The sequence below is a fragment of the Oryzias melastigma genome, linkage group LG5, assembly GCF_002922805.2.
Source record: "Oryzias melastigma strain HK-1 linkage group LG5, ASM292280v2, whole genome shotgun sequence".
NCBI classification, from domain to species: domain Eukaryota; kingdom Metazoa; phylum Chordata; class Actinopteri; order Beloniformes; family Adrianichthyidae; genus Oryzias; species Oryzias melastigma.
In genome coordinates this window covers 28,561,588-28,580,926 of record NC_050516.1, presented here as the reverse complement: position 1 = coordinate 28,580,926, position 19,339 = coordinate 28,561,588, and the positions used below count along the sequence as shown (strand labels likewise).

At 37.6% G+C, this 19,339-nt stretch overlaps 1 protein-coding gene across 8 annotated transcripts in view; it reads right to left on the bottom strand.

Moving 5' to 3' along the window:
- The window catches only part of kaznb (kazrin, periplakin interacting protein b), a 144,968-nt gene extending 125,629 nt beyond the window's left edge, over positions 1 to 19,339 (bottom strand). For 2 of the 8 annotated variants that reach the window (XR_004947922.1, XM_036212031.1), the window contains exons 1-2: positions 12,939 to 13,943; positions 12,724 to 12,813 (exon numbers count right to left, since the gene is read on the bottom strand). Coding sequence is in view for 7 of the 8 variants with exons in the window: in XM_036212031.1 (XP_036067924.1) it covers positions 12,724 to 12,799 (76 nt within the window). In the remaining variant the exon portion in view is untranslated. Of the gene's footprint in view, positions 1 to 12,723; positions 12,814 to 12,938; positions 13,951 to 14,566; positions 14,701 to 16,877; positions 16,976 to 19,277 lie in introns of those variants that run through there. The other 6 variants (XM_036212022.1, XM_036212024.1, XM_036212023.1 and 3 more) reach the window with 6 other exon arrangements.

The window sequence follows — 19,339 nt, the reverse complement described above, 5'->3', positions numbered from 1 at the left end:
CAGATCATCAGAACCAGACGGCTCCCTCTGACCAAACAGACTGCTGTAGACAAAGAAGGGATCTTGGGTGCTCAAAGCTCTGCAAGAAATGTAAAAAGCCACATCATGGGCTTCAGCAGTTGCCATGGTTCCAGAAAAATAAATGGTGCAATTGTGTGAATTTTAAATCACTGAGCAGAGTACCCAGAAAAGATCCATACCCTGCCGACACTATTGCTGGGTTATTTGGGTTTTCTTATCTCGTTGCTCCATCAGTGTTGGGCTCTGGTAGTTTAGTTGAATTACTATGAAAGTGGAAAAAGCTGTTTGAGACTTTCCTGAACCCACAGGAATGCAAATAATGATATTTTGGGGTCTGGTCTCATACGACAGAACTTTTGTAAAGGGTTTATCTGCCTAGTTGCCCCTCTTTTTTACCTTCTGCAAAATGAGAGAACTTTGTGATGCCAAGTAGGTAGACAGAATAACTTGAGCGGGCCTTGTCAGGAGTAGTGGCTCCAGTGAAAGGCCATACCAAGTGACTTCTGAGGGTGAAAGGGTGGAGACATCCAACGAGGATGGAATATGGACAGCTGCCACCTAATGCATAAATCCACTCATTTATGTGTCTCATTGGGACTGCTCCCATTCAGGCTTCCTGTTCCTGTGTTTGGCTACAAGTGTCTAAACCAGGGGTGTCCAAAGTCAGTCCTCGAAGGCCGGTGTCCTACGTGTTTTCCAATCAACCATGAAGCTCTATATTGGCCAAACAGGCACAGTTTCTGGAAAACATGCAGGAGTCTGCCCCTCGAGGACTGACTTTGGACACCCCCGAGTCTAAACTCTTTTTGCCTGGCTTTGATTTTGTTCTTCTCCAGGTAGCTTCATCCCTACCGGTGTGGTATTTCAACACATTCCCATCCCCAAGTCGTCACTTTTTGACGTCTTGGGTGTCCCAAACTCGTCGTTTTTTGACGTGCTGGGTCTTGGTAAAAATCAAAGGTCTGCAACACTCGGGACGTGGTACCGGATGCGGTACCAGATGCTGTACCAGATGCCAAACACACGGGTATTGTCTGTCCTCGGGACGCGTCCAGTCCTGGTGCTCAAAACCCGGAGCCGGTACCCTAACCTGGCAACAGACGCGGTACTGGATCTGAACCGGTTCCAGACGTGATACCAGGAACGAAACAGGATGTGAACCAGTACCAGGTTAGGTTTAGGGCACCAGTACTGGATTAGGACACTGCATCCTGGTACTGGACCAGTTACGGTTTGTGGCCTACAGGTTGGGGACCCCTGATTTAATGGGAACAGCCGGCACGTGAGTTTTTCCTGCGTAGGGGTCCTTAACCAAACGTTAATATGTGACGAGTTGGGAGTGAGAATGTGTTGGGTATTTGTGGGCATCTGAAATCGTCCCTTTTATAGAGGGGTACTGTCAGAATTATGAGCTTCTGTTTGCTTTGTTTTTCAGTATTATTGTCTTGGTTTGTGTCAGGTTTTGTGTGTTCTTTCTGTCACAGTCACACCAGATTCAAGAAGTTAATTATCCACAAGTTTATTAAATAATCTTTGACATTCCCGTCATCAAAGCTCGTCCATCATTTCCTGAATTAAATGTAATTAAAAGGACCAGACACGCTGAAATGCAGCGTTGTAGCCCACAGATGTCAACATGTTTTCTTTCTACACTTTTAATGTTGCTAGATTTTAAAGACAGTGCAGTGGTCTGTCACATTCTCTGAATTTCAGTTCCAACTTTCTTGAGAATAAATTGCCAGCTTGACATACTTATTTCCCAGGAGGAATCTGAGGACTGTGTTGTGGATGCTGACTGTTTTGGATCTGCACGTCTTGAATTTTCTGTCTGTTTCTTTGACTCCTGGTGGATGGTGACGGAAACGAGAGATAAACGACAACAGAAACAGCATTTGCAAAAATGAACCTGCGACAACAGGAAGCGAAGCATAAAGTGGTGAGTACTTTGGTGCATTTCGGTCGAGTCAGCAAACGAAAGCTTCTGTGATGCAAACACATACACAGTGAAAGTTGCTCCTGAGGTGCACCAGCTTAGATATTTCATCTGAGCATCTTTGAAAACTACAATGAAAACTTTTTGAATGATCCTTTAGAGGTTTGTTTTTCCACTCTGACTTGCACTATAGGAAACAAAAAATGTGAGTACACAAATAGACACCTGAGAAACTCGCCCACTGCAGCCAAACACTCACTAACATGAGCTGGAAACGCCTCTGAAACCTGCTGCTGTTCATACACGAGTCCCTCTCCCAGCAGCTCAGAGCAGCTTGACAAATGTGTCTGCTTCAAACCAGGGAAGTTGAGTTGCTAATAAACCAAAAAGATGCTTTCAATGAGCGCTCGGAATTTAGATAATCAAACATCTTAACTCTGACCAAAGTATGTTTTTCTTTTAAATAATGACAAAAAGTTAATATTAGGGGTAAAAAAAAAGTCGCAAGAATAGTTAGAGGGAATAATTAGTGTAATATTTTTTTTAAATGAAGGATCTTTGTCCACTATATACAATATTCTGTTGCAGTATTTCTTGTGAAATTCAACAAATAAAAGATCAAAACACACTTTTTTTTTCCCCTGAAAAGATCCTTTTGTTCCACAGGATTCTGCTCTTCAGGGCAGCTGGACTTTAAAGGTTCGTTCAGAAAAGGATTCACTTTAAAGTCTAAATGTCCTGAGGAACAGAATCCTGGGAAAACATGACCTGGATGAGGGAAAAATCCGAAAAGAAATCTACATTTTTTTAAAATTCTATTATCTGAAGGTCAAAATTAAATTATCATGTCAACATTGAATTAACAAAAGTCATTTTTAATGTAGTTCCTCCTTTAGTCAAAGCACCTTCTCCGTAACAAGAGTGGAACTCTGTTCCCTCACGTTATTAGTGAGCTCACCACACACACTCTGTTTAAAAAGCACTTAAAAACTGGTTTATATCACAACAAACATGTTGACCTTAAAATGTATTAACTGCCTACCCCTCCCTGTCCATTCTGTCCCACCTTTGTGTCTTTTATATTAGTTTTAATGTTTCTCCCTGTGTGCATTTTATTGTTGTTATATGTATTTTATATGTTTTTAACTGATTTTCTAACACATATTTTTAATTTATGTTTATATTTTTTACTTGTGTATTTAATTGATGTTTTGAGGTTTTTAGGTTTTTAACATCTGTCCAGAGACGACAGATGAAAAATAGCTTTGCAGCGATGCTATTGATGTCCACTGTCCCTATGAAATACATAAATAAATGTTATCAAGTGGTTGATCTCATTAACACTGCTATTTAGTGTGATTAAAAACAAATTGCTCCAAAATATATTCTTAATTTAATTATTTGACATATAATAATCAGCATTTACTTTTGCACTGTAGCACTTTGCCTTCTGGGATTAATAAATCTTCTTTATTAATCTCAACCTTTAATTGCAGTTTCAGTTCGGCTCTGCCTGCTCATCCGTTGAAGTGCCCACGGGCAAGGCACTGAACCCATCACTGCTCCCAGTGGCTCGGTTGCATAACAACTCAATTGTGAATGAATGTGTGAATGGAAGATAATGTGGTTTTTAAATGGATTTGCAAAAAGGGTGTTAGCACATCGTAAATTCATTCAGTTTGTTATGAGAATTTTGACTTTGAATGACAAGTTTCTAAAAAAAAAAAAAAAAAAAAAAAAAAGAAAAGTCTGACCCCAAATTAATTGTAGATTTTTTAAAGCTTTTATTATTTCACTTGATGATAGTAAAGCTTTTCTAATATCTAACAAAATGTGCAAAATAAAAGTTTGAGGAGTTTTAAATAGTTAAAAATATTTAACAATAAAAACAAGGTGTATTAGGTTTGCATAGCTACATAATACTGGATTTAAATTGGATTTAAAATATACATCCAACAATCCTTGTTTACTTCAAGATGCTAACATTTGGAATCCTGAATTCAATGAAAGAAAAACTTTTTTTGGAACTATTTCTACTCCAAACTTTTGCTTCAAGGATGATCATGTGAACATGTGGATTTAAAGGTGGTGGAAGTGACCTTTTGAATTCAGCGTTAGATCAGCTCATGAGCTTCATTCAATATGTGAAGCAGCTAGCTGGTGGTCATGGTAACAGAAATTCTCCAGCGGGCCTCAGCATTGATGCCGCCTCCCTAATGTTGCTTTTGCTATGCTGCTAAACGATTCCCTGTGTGTTCAACCTCTGGTCAGTTCAGCCTCTGCCTTCTTTAAACTGTGGGATCAGATCACAGCAGACAAAAACTACCTTAACCACTGATGTTTCAGTACTTCAAAGTCAGTTTTTTGGCATTATACCAGTGAATTGTAACTAAATTAGAGCAGACAATCAGTGTGCAAAAATGAAATAAACACCCCAGTTTTTAACCATTCATCCCCAACCTTTTTCAAGCCCCAGACCAGTTTAAATCCAACTATGTTTTCATGGGCTGGTCCGAAGGAGGCTGAAGTTGGCATTTTTAAGCTTCCAGTTTCTGAAAATTTATTTTCTAAATAAAATGCTTCTACAAGAAATTTTGTGTAAAAACGTCTAAAAGTATCAGATGATGAGGATTCAATGAAACAAAGTTGTTGGTTTGTACAATTGTTTTTGATTGAAAAAATTCCGTAAAGGGAACATTACATGATTTTCACCCCATAGAATGTCATTTTAACACTTAATCCAGACTCCAATTATCTTTCAGGACCAAAAAATGGATCATATCTTGTCTTTTCATAAATCCTCATTCATTGGGTATTTTTGGGGAATATTTTCATAACTGATGTCTACCTAATTCAGCCTTGCTGTAGGAAAATTCTCTGTAGGAAAAGTGACCCACGGACTGGTACCGGCCCGCAGACTGAGGCTTGGGGAACACTGCTTTAGGCTACAAGAGCGAGCTTATTGTCTTATAGTCTTATTGTCTTAGGTGATTATTTTTCACCATCTAGTCACAGTTTTTTGTTTTTGTCAACTGTTATTCCTGCAGAGAACTCTACGTTTGAAGCTCCCTCACAACTTCCTCAGTAGTCCGCTCAGCACAACTGCAGAACAAAGTGAAAGTTGGAAAGAAAAAAAGAGAATAAAAGAGAGAGATGTCAGTGAAAATGCTAACCCACCTTCTTCTGTCTGAACCAGTCTCACTGCACTGTGAGCAGCCTGTCAGAATCTAATGAAGCAGAAAACCCTGTGATGTACGATCTACAGAACCTCCTGTCAGTCGAGTGGAGCGTGTTGATTTCTTGTCAATGACCTGGACAGCTGATTCTCAGAGTCAACAGCTCAGTAAGGAAAGCACAGTGTGTGCATCGATCACTACACACTAAAATTCCACCGATAAATAAAACATTTGGATATAACTAAAAGCTGAACGGATAAATATCTCAAACTAAAAAAGGATAACCATGTAGCGGATTTCTCCAGCTGTGCAGAGGCTGCTAACAGGATTATATTGACCTGTGGACGGTCTCAAAGAGCTGAAATCGTTGGATCCAATACAAGTGGAACAGATTAGGTTTGTATTGACCCTGAAGAAACGATCTTCAGCACTAAAGAGGATCCCTGTCGAGTCATTTGGATCATTAGCATTAGGAGGACTAAGGATATATAAAACAGTGTGAAGGGTAGATAATTAGGAGAACTTACTGTAGCTGTGGGCAAAACGGAAAAAAAGATGTTTTTTTTTTTTAATTTTTGGAAAAAACATCCGTTCTGACATTCGTTTCAGCGGTGAAAGTCATTCAATCAAAAATGCACTTCTGAGACCTTCAATTTCTGAATTATACAACTGCTAAAGTCAATAGCCGACAACCCTGAAGTCTAATAAGAAATAAAAATGGCGCTCATAAACCAGAACCTTGACCCTCCCGGAGCAGCACTGCACCGAAGAGAGGACAACAGCATTAGGATTTACAGGCCTCCGAGGAGCCGCTCCGTGACCCACGCCACCGACAGCATCAGGGCGCGCCGCCCCAACATCACCATGGTCCAGTGGAGCAGAACAGTGACTGCTGGACCCACAGGGAGCCGCCACCGAGGCTTAGCTTGCAGCATTTTGTGCAAACACAGTGATAAGACAACTCTTTTTTATACACACAGCTCTTTGGCCAATAAAACTTTGTGTTGAGTAAGCAGTTAAAGCCAAAAATGGTCATTAAATTAAAAGGGATCATAAAATATTTAAAATATACACTATTTTTTTTAAGGATGGCTTGCTGTGGATATGTTGGCTCAATCCTGAACACATTTATAATACGTCTGTGGAGAAGAGGGACATTTGTTCCTGGCTGTAGACTTATAACAGTATGAACTCTTGTTCTTCAGCATTAAAACAGGTTTTCTAATGAAGCCACTTCTCAATTTTCTGTGCAGAAGTCTTTGAATGCAGCTCAAAACACAACATCCCACTTGAACTGTCATTTGCATATCTGCTCCATTTGTCTCTCCTGGTGCACTGTGGCCCATTAAAACGGGCTCCCACTGAGTTGTCATGAAGCATTTTTATGATAACACACAGTTCCTGTGATTTTCCAGATGTCCATGGAGCTTATGCTCACTTTCCACTCAGTGATTTTTGTAAAATGGACAAATAAAGTCTAGAAAAGGCCATCAAGCACAGTCTCTGTTACAACATGAAGCTTTCTCAATCAAAGGGCACACGCTGTGCTCTAAAAGAACAAGAGTTTGCATAATTTGATGAAGTACTAATTATGAACAAAAACGGACTCTTCCCCCACATCGCTGCAGCTCTGCTTTTCCTAATCCACTTCCAAGGTGGAGCAAAAGTCACATTTTGGGATGCTGGGTTGAGATGTTAGAGCGAGAATTTTCCTCTTATCTAGGTCTGCTTCAGAATCTTGAGGGCTCATTATATTTGATATTTTCAGATCTGCAGCAGATCCCGACAAAGTGACAGGGTTGTGTTATATAAGATCCTTTAAGTGGAGAGTCACTTTAGACGCTCCTACTCACAGGAAAAGCATTTTTTATGTCTTCTTTAGATGCAGACGATCAGCAAAATCAAGTTTTTTAAATGTTGCACACTCTTGAAACATAATCATTGAGGTGCACACAAGGTTTTAAAAATGTCTTGATTACAATCTGCTCAGACCTCACGACTTTACTTCACTGCTTTGTCCAAATTCCTTCCCTACTCTCTATATCAGGGGCGTCAAACCCAATCGCACAAGGAGCCAAAATCTAAAACACACATTAGGTCGCGGGTCGAACAGGATAAACATTTATTGAACATTCTAAAACTGAATTTTTTAAACTTTAAAACCGTAACTTTTTAACATAGTTATGAACTAGATATATAGCATTACCTGCAATACTGGTGTGAATGCTGTAAGCCGAAGATGATAACGGAAATCACTGAAGCTGATAGATGAAAACGCCGAAGCAAAGCACCATCTTAAATATTAGCGAAATGCTAAATTAGCCTAATAAACTTAAAAACAAAAGCTAGGTTAGCCAAAACAGCTAGCATGTAGCTGAAAAAAATATCTAAACTTCAAAATAGCCTAAAAAACAAGAAAGAAAAGCCCAAATTAGCCAAAACAGCTAGAATGTGGCTGAAATATAAGCTAAACTTAAAATAGCCTAAAATGTAGTCTAAAAAGCTAGCATAATGACAATTTTTAAAACTTTAAAACCGTAACTTTTTAACATAATTAGGAATAAGAAAAAGGCAGGAATATTATTCCAGAATAAATCAATTTAAACCTTAAATAGATTTCAGTATTTTACGCTTCCTAAAAAATATATTTTGTCAAAATTCTACAAGTTAGAAATATGCGCAAGATAACATCGGGTCATTAATATCACTTAAAAAAAATGATCCGGAGGGCCGGATAGAATTACCTGGCAGGCCTTGACTTTGACACGTGCTTTAAATAGTGTGTTCGTCATTTTGTAGTGCTGTCTGTCACTTGAAATTTCCCAGAAGTCTTTGCAAAAAACTAGTGTGCATCAGTGCTCACTACATTAGCAAATATAATAGACCACAATGCATTGCAGTTGAACAATTTTTGCGAAAAAAAATCATATTCAAAAGTAATTTTTAAACAAACTATCCTCATGTTCATCATCAGAACACAGTAGAGTCACAAATAGATGTTGAAAACAAATCGTGGCCGAATTGCTTTTAAAATCCAGGTCACTATTTCTTGATTTGATTTTATTTCAAAAATGGAAAACATTTTTAAAAAATCAATGCAATCCCCTTTCATAAAAGAAAACTCACAAACCGAATTCAGTACATACATGCTTGAAAGGGGGAGAGGCAGAAAAAAATGCTTATTTAAGCTTATCCCTTTATGTATTTTTCAAGTAACTTTAATAATTCACAATATAAAAATCTAAAAAATATAACACCAAATATTACAGGTAATACTTCATTGTTAGCTTTACAGAGAATTTTTGCTGTATACAAATAAATTATAGATAAATTAGTTAGTCTGGCACTATATAGATTTTTGTGTTCCCAAACCCAAAGCATCACATCTCAGGACCCCTTAGCTGTCCGAATTGCCTGAATATCAATATTCCTGAACTTTACCATCTTAAATCACATTAGGTCACATGTGGTGTCCCACAACTAACCCCAGAGGTTTTACTATGAGTAAAATGAATATAGTCAGAAGGAAATTGGCCTGTCCAGACATGCACCACATTGCTTATGGAGTAAAAATATTATTATTTTTTTAATCATTACACGTGCGCCACTTATTTAAAAAGTTATTGTTTCTATCATGCACCCATACTGCAACAGACGCCTTATTTCACCAATAGAAACTGTACTTCGTATATTTCTTTGTCTTTGCTCCCTGTAACAGCGAATCATCCGCCTCCGTCTAACCCTATCCTCTGCATCCTCCTCGCTCACATCCACCACCCTCATGTCCTCCTCCTCCACTGCATCCATGAACCTCCTCTTTCCTGCTCCAACCTCAGAATCTCTTCACTTACAAAATCACTCTCAAGAGTCCTTAAAAGTTTTGATTTGTTAATCTGTCAACACCAGACATGTGTTAGCTGATCTATGCTGTTCCTCTCATAGTCTTACATCAAAGTTTCCCTTTGCACTTCCATTCTAACTGATTCTCATTCATATCGCGTATCTTTAAATTTTGTTTTAGACGTAAAATTCTGTTCAGAAGTTCGTTTCTGTCACTTTTTTTTGTATCATGACTATTTGGAGAAGATCGTTTTTGAGTGAAGCTAATTTTTAGAAAAGTATTTGATCTCAAACTAAATCTGTTTCTGCATATCTGTTATACTGTAAGTGATACACAAACATTACATTTTTAGATTAATTGTGTGAATGTTTAATAAGCATACACACTATAGTGATTCTCCTGCTCCTTTGCATACGTTTTTTGGCATGTAAAAACTCACACAAAATGAAATCAGTAATTTCAGCAATCTTGGTATCAAAGCATCCAGCTCATTCAGGACATTACTGCTTGAATTTTTGGTATTCATAAACTTTATAGTTTTAGAAATATTGAGTACAATATGAAATGAATGAGAAAGTCTTCAAATTTCAAAATTTAAGTAGATTAGCAACAAATTTTAAATATATTCATGGGATATGTTTTCATCTTTTTTGTAATTTTCAAAAAAATTGGAGTTTACCTAATATTTTAGCAACATGCTAACATTTTTGGCTAATTTGTAAGCTAATGGGGTTTTTCAGGGCTGATTTAGAGTTTAGCTGATATTTTTGCGACAGGCTAACATTTTTGACTAATTAAATTTGTTGAGGAATTTTGGTTAGCTTTGGAGTTTAGCAAGTTTTAATCAACCAGCTAGCATTTGTTTTTTTTCTTTTTTGGCTAATTTGGCAACAACTGAGGTTTTTTATGCTAATTTGGAGTTTAGCCTATATTTTAGTAAAATGCTAACGTTGTTAATTCAATTCAATTTCAATTCAATTCAATTTTATTTATATAGCCCAATATCACAAATTCAATTTGCCTCATTGGGCTTCATGCCTGTAGTTTTAACAGATGCACAGATGGAGTCATAAAAGCTAGCTAATTAGGGAAAAGATTAGGGAATCGCTAAAGTTAGCTAATTTGTTATCTACTGAGGTTTTTACGGGCTAATTTAGAGTTTAGCTTCTATTTTAGCAACAAGCTAGCATTTTCAACTAATTGGCTTTCTGGGGAATCTTAGGCTATTTTGGATTTAGCTAGTATTTAAGCAACAGGCTAGCTTTTTGGCTATGATTTGGCATCTACTGGGGTTTTTTGGGCTAATTTGGAGTTCAGGTTATATTTAAGCAACAAACTAAATATTTTAGCAAAATTGGCATGTAGTAGGTATTTTTTAGCAATTTTACTACATTTTTTTTAATTGTGTCAATTTCAGCGCTCTTTCATAGTTCTTTAATGAAATTCTTCGTCATTTAGCAAATTTAACATTTTGCAAATAGCTTTTGCATTTTCAGGAAATCTCTTCAGAAGTTAAAGTAAATTGCGTCACCATTTTCAGCAAAAAGCTTCAGCATTTTCTTTCAGCAAAAATCATTCACACTAGCATTTTTACAGGTAATGTAACTTTTCTAGTTAAAACTTTGCTTCAAGGGAATAAAACATCAACAAAATAAGGGCTTCTAAACTCAACTTTATGGTTTTATGACGGGGTTGTAAATATTCAGAAATAATCTAGAATAAAAATGCTGGAAGTGCTAAAATATGTCTTTAAATTTAAATTAAAATAAAATTGGCATAAAACTACTTGTTTTTTGTGGAAGTCCCTAATTCTCAGGTGTGTGAATGAACTTTTGTTGAGATATAAAACAAGGTGCTTAATTGAGAGCTATTAATGTGAAATGAAAGATTAGCAGCAAATGAGTTCCAGTAATCCCCTTTTAGCTCCATTTACTGCACAGCGACGCAGATCTTCAGAATTGTCTTGTTATGATCAAACTGTAAACCAACTCATTCACTTATATACATCCACCCACACAAGTTGGTTTATTTGTGTGAAAGTCTATGAGCTCTTCAAGCCCACATTCTACATTTTAAGTACGTTTTGAACAAGCTCACAGCCCCGTGCTGCAACGTCTCTATTTGCTATCCAAACATGAAACTGGAGAAGCACCGAGCAGGTCGGCAGCACTCATTTACTGAAAATCCTCTCAGCGTTCTGTCTGTCGGAAGCAGAATATTAATCAGGAGCCTGCAGCCTCGTAACTATAAAGTGCTTCTACCAACAGTGTTAAACTCGCTGATACATTCAAAGTGCATTGTTCCTAAAAGGGTCCTCCTGCCTGTGCAAACGAGAGGTGAAGAATCTCTGCACAGACAGCAACCCCCGCTGCATGCGAATCTGCACAATTAACTCCAGGATGATAAATCCGAACATAAAAATGTGCTGCAGCCGATGCTGCATCATTGATAAAGGAGAGCGAACGTTTCCCAGCCCCAAAAAGAAAAAAAAAACGGTCTGGATTGCTTCCACTGGGATCTCAGGCTGGCTTTAGAACTCTAGAATCTCTCTTCAGATGTCAGTAATGAAAAAACACAGAATAATAAACCTTTAACACTGGAGCTCCAATGTTTATGTTCTTTTATTTACTGTAATATTTTAATTATTAGCACAATCAACGTAATTCCAGCAGATTCTGAAGGAGAAAAGCGGCGTGAGCCGCTTTTCTCCTTCAGAATCTGCTTGAATCACGTTGATCGTGTTAACGGTTGAAAAATAACTGTATTGTGTTTAAGCGTCACATTATATGACAAAGTAAAACATCTAGAATTCAAAACTCAATTTTCCCTAATCTTGACTAATCATCTTTCATAGCAGAGAGTGAAGAAACTCTTTGCATCAAAGACAAGTTGCTGCAGCTTATTTAAAAAAAAAATAAAAAGATTTTGACTTCGACAATGTATGCACCAAAAATTATGGAAGCGTTAGTAACTCATAATTCAATATAAAATTTAAATACTTTTTCACTTTCATAATGTAACTGCACCACTTGTCTCTCAAATAAAATGAAAAAACAATCCTCTGAACTGCTTTTTCTTCTTTTTCTTCAACACTGCTCGTTCTGTAACTTAATTAAAATTATAAAGAAAAAAGCATTTCATTTTTTAAAGAGTTCTTTAGTGAAAGAGTATGGAAGGTGAAGTGACTCATAATTCAAAATAAACCAATGTACCTGCTTTACTCCGGAGAAATGTTTTTTTCCTTTCATTTAAGATACAAGTAATGCAGGTACATTGTGAAAATGAAAAAGCATTTCCAGTATTGACTTTTATTTTGAATTTTCAGTCACAAACGCTTCTATAAGAAATGACAGGAGGCAAAATACCTGCTAAGCCAAACTACAAGACCCATGGAGGACTTTGTTTTTCTTTGTGTTCTTGTTGGACCTTTTCTGGACACTCAAAACGTAAAACTTACAATACAACAAACCACTGATGAACATCTATAACAATTTCTGCAAACATTCAAGGACTAAAAGGCTAATAACTCAGTGTTTTTTTTTTGTGGGGGGAGCAACAAAACCTCTGCCTTTAAGACTGTGTTCTGGTTCTATTTTTACAGAATAACGCTTGTTGCATCACAGCAGCACATATGGGATCAAGGAGACATGCTGAAGGTGGGGATGAGTGACGCCGACATGCGGTACGTGCATCCACATCCTGATAAGTCATGAGGACGAAGCGTGTGCGTGCGTGTGGAGGTTGTAACTCACTGGCTTGCATGAGCTGTCCCTGGCGTCCAAACACCTGAGAGAAGGTGGCGTGACTGGAGGTGAGGGTGTCCTCCATAGCTGTCCCGCAGGCTGAAAAAGAAAGGAAGAAAGACACAAAGAGAGAGGGGGGTGTGTGAGCATGTGATGAGATCAGGAACACTGCACCACAGTGAAGAAAAAAGAGAGAGGAACAAAAGCAGAGCAGGGATGCTTGCCTTCAGTCAGCTGGGATGTGATGTGTGGAGATGACCGCTCTCCTCTGGTCCTGCTGCTGCTGCTGCTGCTGAGGAGTGAATGCAGCGGCGCTCTGCTCTCACTGATATAACTGCACAGATCATAAGAGGAGGGGGGGGCTGTCAGGATCTAAGTGTGTGCAGGAGAGGGAGAAACTTCTCGTTTGGGTTTGAAGCTGGGATGGGGAGTTATGCAGAGCAGGTAGCGTGGGATCTTGAGGCACATTTCCTCTGCCGGCTCTCTGATCTTCCTCTTCAGACTGACAGTCCTTTCGCAGAGGGAGTGGAGGGGGGAGTCGTCCTCGGTGGGTAAAAGTTGGACGCAGTCCTCACCCTAAAGTAGATGTTCCTGCGAGTCGCAGAGAAAGACTGCTGCTTTGCTATTTGACTATCCACACATGTGCACACATGTACTCCCTCCTCCCCTCCCCACAGTCCTCATTTGCAGGGCCTCAGCAGTAACATTTCTTTTTCTTGTGCTGCTGCACCCCCTCCCACCCAATGCAAATTGCCTCGATCCATCTTAAAGCTGAAGCTGCTGCTGGGAACAGAGTCTAGCAAACTCTAGTGCTTCATCTTCTCCAGTGCTGATGGGGGAGAGGATGAGGAAGAGGGGTGCACGGGTAATAAAAAAAAAAAAATGTGGAAAAATTCTGGCAAAAATTGCAGAAGTTCTGGAGAAGCAAAGTGCAAACAAGCCACTATGAAGATAACAGCGTGGATCACACGAGGACACACTCAGATCCTGAAATACCATCTCAGACCTTGAAGGCACAGCTGAACTGCTACTAAAGTCCACTTGAAGACAAAACTGACACAGTTGTTCACTTTATTTTATCACCGTTTGAAGGTTGACGCTGAAGAGTTCGCCTCTGTTTTTCCAAAAGGAAAAAAAACTTGTGGTGGAGACATCTCTCACACCACAGCTCTGCAGGGCGAGCTCACCCGGGACCTGACCACAGCACTCTCCTGCTGCATCACAGCCCCCTCTTTTAAATGGAAATGGCAGCAGACTCAGCGTCCCTCGGAGGGAGGAGCCAGGAAAGCTTGGAGGCTCAGTTTGAGCAGGTGCTTTTGTGCATAAAAAAATGGGGGAAAAAACAATAAACAATAAAATGCATTTAAAGCAAAAGTAATAACAAAAAGTGTGACTGAATGAACCTCAATCAGAGGTTTGTAAAATAGCCATTTGGTTGAGCTTCTTGCTGCAAAGTCAGTGCTTATAAAAATACACTTTATATAATTGTTACCATTAAGCCATTTTTTTTATAAAATTTCCTTTCAAAATATTTACAATATTTTAATTATCTTAATGTTCTTTGTATAAAAGTTTTAAAACAGGTTGAATCGAGGAATTACATTTGAATTTCATGATTGGTCAAACCATTTAAGTTCCACATCATTTCAGGTGTCTCATGTCATGATCTGCAGCTCCAGTAATGATAACAGTCCTGCCCTCAAGCCACACCCCTCTGACGGGATTTTAAAATTTCAGTTGTGGGTGGAGTCAGCGTCCAACTTCTCTGTTTGGTTACCCTTTAAACCCAAAGAGCCACAGTGATATAATGAAGCTTGTAGACCCCTGACCTAAATGAATTAGGAGCCAATACCTGAAAAACTAAATCCAGAGCAGGGATGGGACTTTACGAAAGCTGCTCCTTCCCCGTCTAGACACCTCGGAAAGGAACGCCCAGCAGAACAGACCTCCCCCCGCCACCATCTTCATCAGCTTTAATGCTATTCTCTTTGAATGAGAAATAAGGGCACAATAAGGATTTTATCAGGAGACTGCTGTGTCATGTATAAGCAATTACCTCCGAGGCCTCCGTCACTCCTGTCATCTGTCTTCAGTCGGAGAACTGTTGTATATTTAATCACTTACAATTAAGAATAATCGGAATATAATGATGATGATGTAGAAAAAAAACACTTTTTTTTGTGAATAAAGTTTATTAAAATCTTAATCCAGTAAAATGAAAGTTGTTCATCCAAATAACTCCAACTGAAGTAGCAAGTGCTAAATAAAAAATAAAAATAATAATTTGAAAGATTGTAGAATTACCTTGTGTTTCATCACCTTAAACTATTTCATGATGTCAATTCTGCTCCAGTTTTTCCTCAAAATAATTGCAGGTTTTCTTGCTCAACCTGATGAAAAAGATGTTGTGGGTGTTTTTATCATGCTCTCGTGGCATTTGTCTGATGATGGAGGACATTTGACCTTTAACATGAATCACAGACTCTGATACCTAGTTTGTATTAGACTCTTGAATCCCTCTTAATTTACACTCATTTTATTTGGTATTTTTCATACATTGAACACTTTCTATTTATAAACTGTATTTTGCAGTATTGCCTTTTTTTTCTTTCTACTTCTCATTTTGCACAATTATTGTCCTATGTTTCTGTTTTTTTCTCTCTTAGCTGCTAAATTAGAATAAAAATAATGGATTCGGATTTATTTAGAACATTATTCTTCTCAGAAGTGAATTTCTAATGAATTCCTGCTGTTCTACAGTTTTGGGGTTTTTTTTTTCTTTTTTTTGGCTAAAACAACAGAATTATAATTGGGAAAACTTTGAAAATAGATCAAAAAGATGATTGAAGTGGGACTTTTCTTTAGGTTTATTCTCAATATTTGAGTATTTAACACTGAAGATTGATAAAAAAAATTCCAACTTAAAATGCTCAAAAATATCCCACATATTCATGCCTTTAACCTCCTGACTACCAGCAATACAAATGTGTAGAACCTTTCTAAACCTGAATAAGAGCTTTTCAATTATATCAATCTGAAGGCTCTGGGAATTGTAGTTTTTGGTGGATTTAACCGTTTAACGCCTGTGACACCTAAAGTCGCCGTATGATAATTTTTTAAAATTAATTTTAAAAAGAAAGCGTTCCCAGCAGTGTTTTAATTATGATTAGAACGTATTTAACCAAAATCCCACAACTTAAATGTCTTAAAACGCCATTTTTCATGCTGTTCTGAAGCCTCTGTTTGTAAAAACTCCTCTGAGGGGGCGTGGCTTTTGGAGTTGAGCTGAGAAGCCCTATCAGAGTCTATCTGTGACAGTTTTATTGACAGCAATTTAAAAGGAGAAATACTCGGAAATGCAAAAACGAAATGATTTCTTATTACATTTGTTCTCTTTCAAAAAAAAATGCATAATTAAGAAAACAAAAAAAACATTATTTTTATTAGAGGGGAGCTTTAACCACAAAATTTTTAACATACTGTATCCTTATAACCTTTGGCGTGATCAACGTAATTCCAGTAGATTCTGAAGGAGAAAAGTGGCGCTGGAATTACGTTGATCATGTTAACAATTAAAAAAATTACAGTAAATCAAAGGAATCCTTCTGTGCTGCACTGTTTTTATGAAGCAGTTTGGGATATTTTGTGTGGTTGGGTTTATTTCCATAAAATATCCACTTAAGGACAATTTTGCAAATGTTTTTTTTCCCATCCAAACACATTTATACTTCTTGAGTCCACAAACTGCTCGTTATTCTACACACTGGTGTGCACACATCATTATGTTGGGTTTGGCTCAAATCATGACATGCTGAAGAAATCAAGCAGTTCCACCTTCTGAGAATAATCCCAACAGTGAAGACCTTGACTTTGGTCCGGAGCTTCAACAAGGTTTTGACCCAGAAGAACGCGCTGCAAGTGTGTCATCATGTCCTGGTTTTTCAGCATCCGCTGGCAGCTGCAGTGACAGTCTTCACATTGTTTAGAAATGTGCCTGCAGCCCCGGTCTGCACCGTATCTGGCGGCAAAGTTACTGATTGTTGCGAGGCCTTCAATGAAGTGGCTTCTGATCTTTCCGGAGTGCGTTCTCATCTTTATGACAGCTGTAGTTATGCGAATGGATCTGGGGATAGCGGTGTCAGCATGTTGCTGAGTACACTTACCACTTCACTCTGCTCTGGAATATCTGTGCCGACAGCTGTGCTTCTCTCCGAAGGAATCAGAGTTTTCTCCTCAGCTTTTAAATTCTCTCTGTGCATTCCTGCAAAATAGTGGCAACCTCATCACTCAGCACGAAATCGCACTGAACAGAGACTTTTTAATGCTTTTCTTCAACTTCCTTTCAAAAAGTTTGTTTTATTAAATATACTTCACATGTCTGCTATAAACAATGTGCTTGTAGTGTAGGAAATAAACTAACTGAATACTTCTTCACACTTAATTGGAGCATTTTAAATTTAGAATACATAGATAGCAGTGGCTTATTGTCAGGGCCTGCAAAACCGTCACTGAAGGCCTAAAACGATCTGAAAAGAAGAAATGTTTTTTTTAATTATATACATTTGTCCAAAATATATTTTAGAACTGTTCTGTCAGCTTCTAACACAGCCCTAAGCCCCAGCTGTGCTGCTATCAGACTGTTTTTCAAATGAAAATTTCTATCCAATCAGATTTTAGCCCTCAATTGTTGCTAGGTTCATAAAAGTCTGCCTTACACTCCGTCAATGCTTCCGTCCTCACTTCAGGTTTTGCGGCAGCTTCCCATAAAAGCACTGCTGATTAAACCATAGATATACATGAATTAAACACGTTTACATTTATTCAACCAATCAGAATTTGAGTTAGAGTTAATCTAGCGAGTCTCTCAGCAGGGAAAAGGATTTGTCCGCCACTTTCAGCAGTTGTCTGGCCAGGTTTTGTGACAATGTTGAGCCACAAAGGGGCCAGAACTTCTACGTCGCCACTGAACGCATCATTGTCTCATTTCCGACAGCTTCATAGCAGAATTTCAGACAATATCATTTCCCAGACAAAAAACAGGTTTCAAGACCATGATAAACTAGTGTTTATCACCACCAGAGATTTGAGGAGCACCAGGAAAACTTCCCGCAATCCTCCACAGAACTAGAGAGTGCTCTTTGGTCTGTCTCAGCTAAGAACAGACTACAGTTATTATTGCAGTGGGAAGAAACTTGCATGCACTGTATTTTTTAACAATATATGCAATTTTAGTAAATTCAGTCTATTTAAAGTGTCCATTTATGATGGTATTCCTCTATAAAATAATAATCATATATAACAGGATGGACGGTGTAGGAAACATAAAATAGTTCATACTAACGAGGTTGGTTTTGAAATGCACGAAACGCTACCAAAAATAAAATAACTTCAAACTGCCTCATTTTTACTATAGACTAAGTGTACTTAAATAAATTACTTTTTAGGGTATAAACAAGAATCTAGAATTTACAAATCATGAAAAACTCAATGACAACTTAAATAAAATAAATGTATTGATAAATTACCAGAAAAGTCAAAGGTTACCCAGAAAGTGAAGCGTCCCGCCCCAGCTAATTGTCCAATTACTGCACGCAAATTCAATAGACTTCTCAGTTGTCTGTGCTCCGACTCTCAAACGTTTGATCAAATCTGGCATTTCAGCAACCGATCGCCTTCAGGGAGTCTTTCCTGACATAAAAATGAAGTTTGCTAAAATGTCAGAAAAACTTGCCCTTTGCTTGAGTGTTTATAAATTATGTGACAGACGTCTGAGAACTCAACAATATTTCAGCAAACTTCATTTTAGCTTAAATCTATACATTTTTTTTAAGTGATTCAATTGATTTTATTTGATTTTCAAAAAGTAATTAAACAAACACAATAAACAGAAAGTAAAGTGCCTGATAAAGAAGTGGATAGAAGAAACGTATTATTTCCAACCGCCAATCTGATCATATTTAATACATATATTTTTACATTAATTTGAGAGAATTACATAAAAACAATATTAAGATACCAAAACAATGTCACAGTCATAATTATTTTTTTAATTGTGTAACATTTTTTACTAATTTGCCCATTACTTATGTAGTTCCACAACCTCACCCCATCTTAATTTGAGTTGTTTGATATAATTATTCTTTCATAGTTTATATTATCCTTCCCATTCCTAATATAGTTTTTAAATGTCCTGATGAAGTCGATTTTCATTTTTTTTAAAACTATTTGCACTGCATTATTATATATAATGGGGCAAAAAAGTATTTGGTCAACCACCAATTGGACAAGTTCTCCCACTTAAAAAGATGAGAGGCCTGTAATTTTATTATAGATATATCTCAACTATAAGAGATAGGGCTAGGTTAATAAAAAATAATAAATTGATTTGAATCTATCAAATAATCAATAATCAATCCCAAAAGTAAAGATCGAGCTAACGCATAAAGCTAAAGTCCGCTAGCTTGATGCTAACCTAAAACGGGAACTCGCTTAGGACGGCTAATGCTAACACTCAGACAACTTAAACATACATTGCTGACGAAATAAACATGAAATATACTCACATGTAGGAATTTTCTAAACATTTAATATTTTTTAAAGTAACCATTTTGGGGTTTAAAGCACC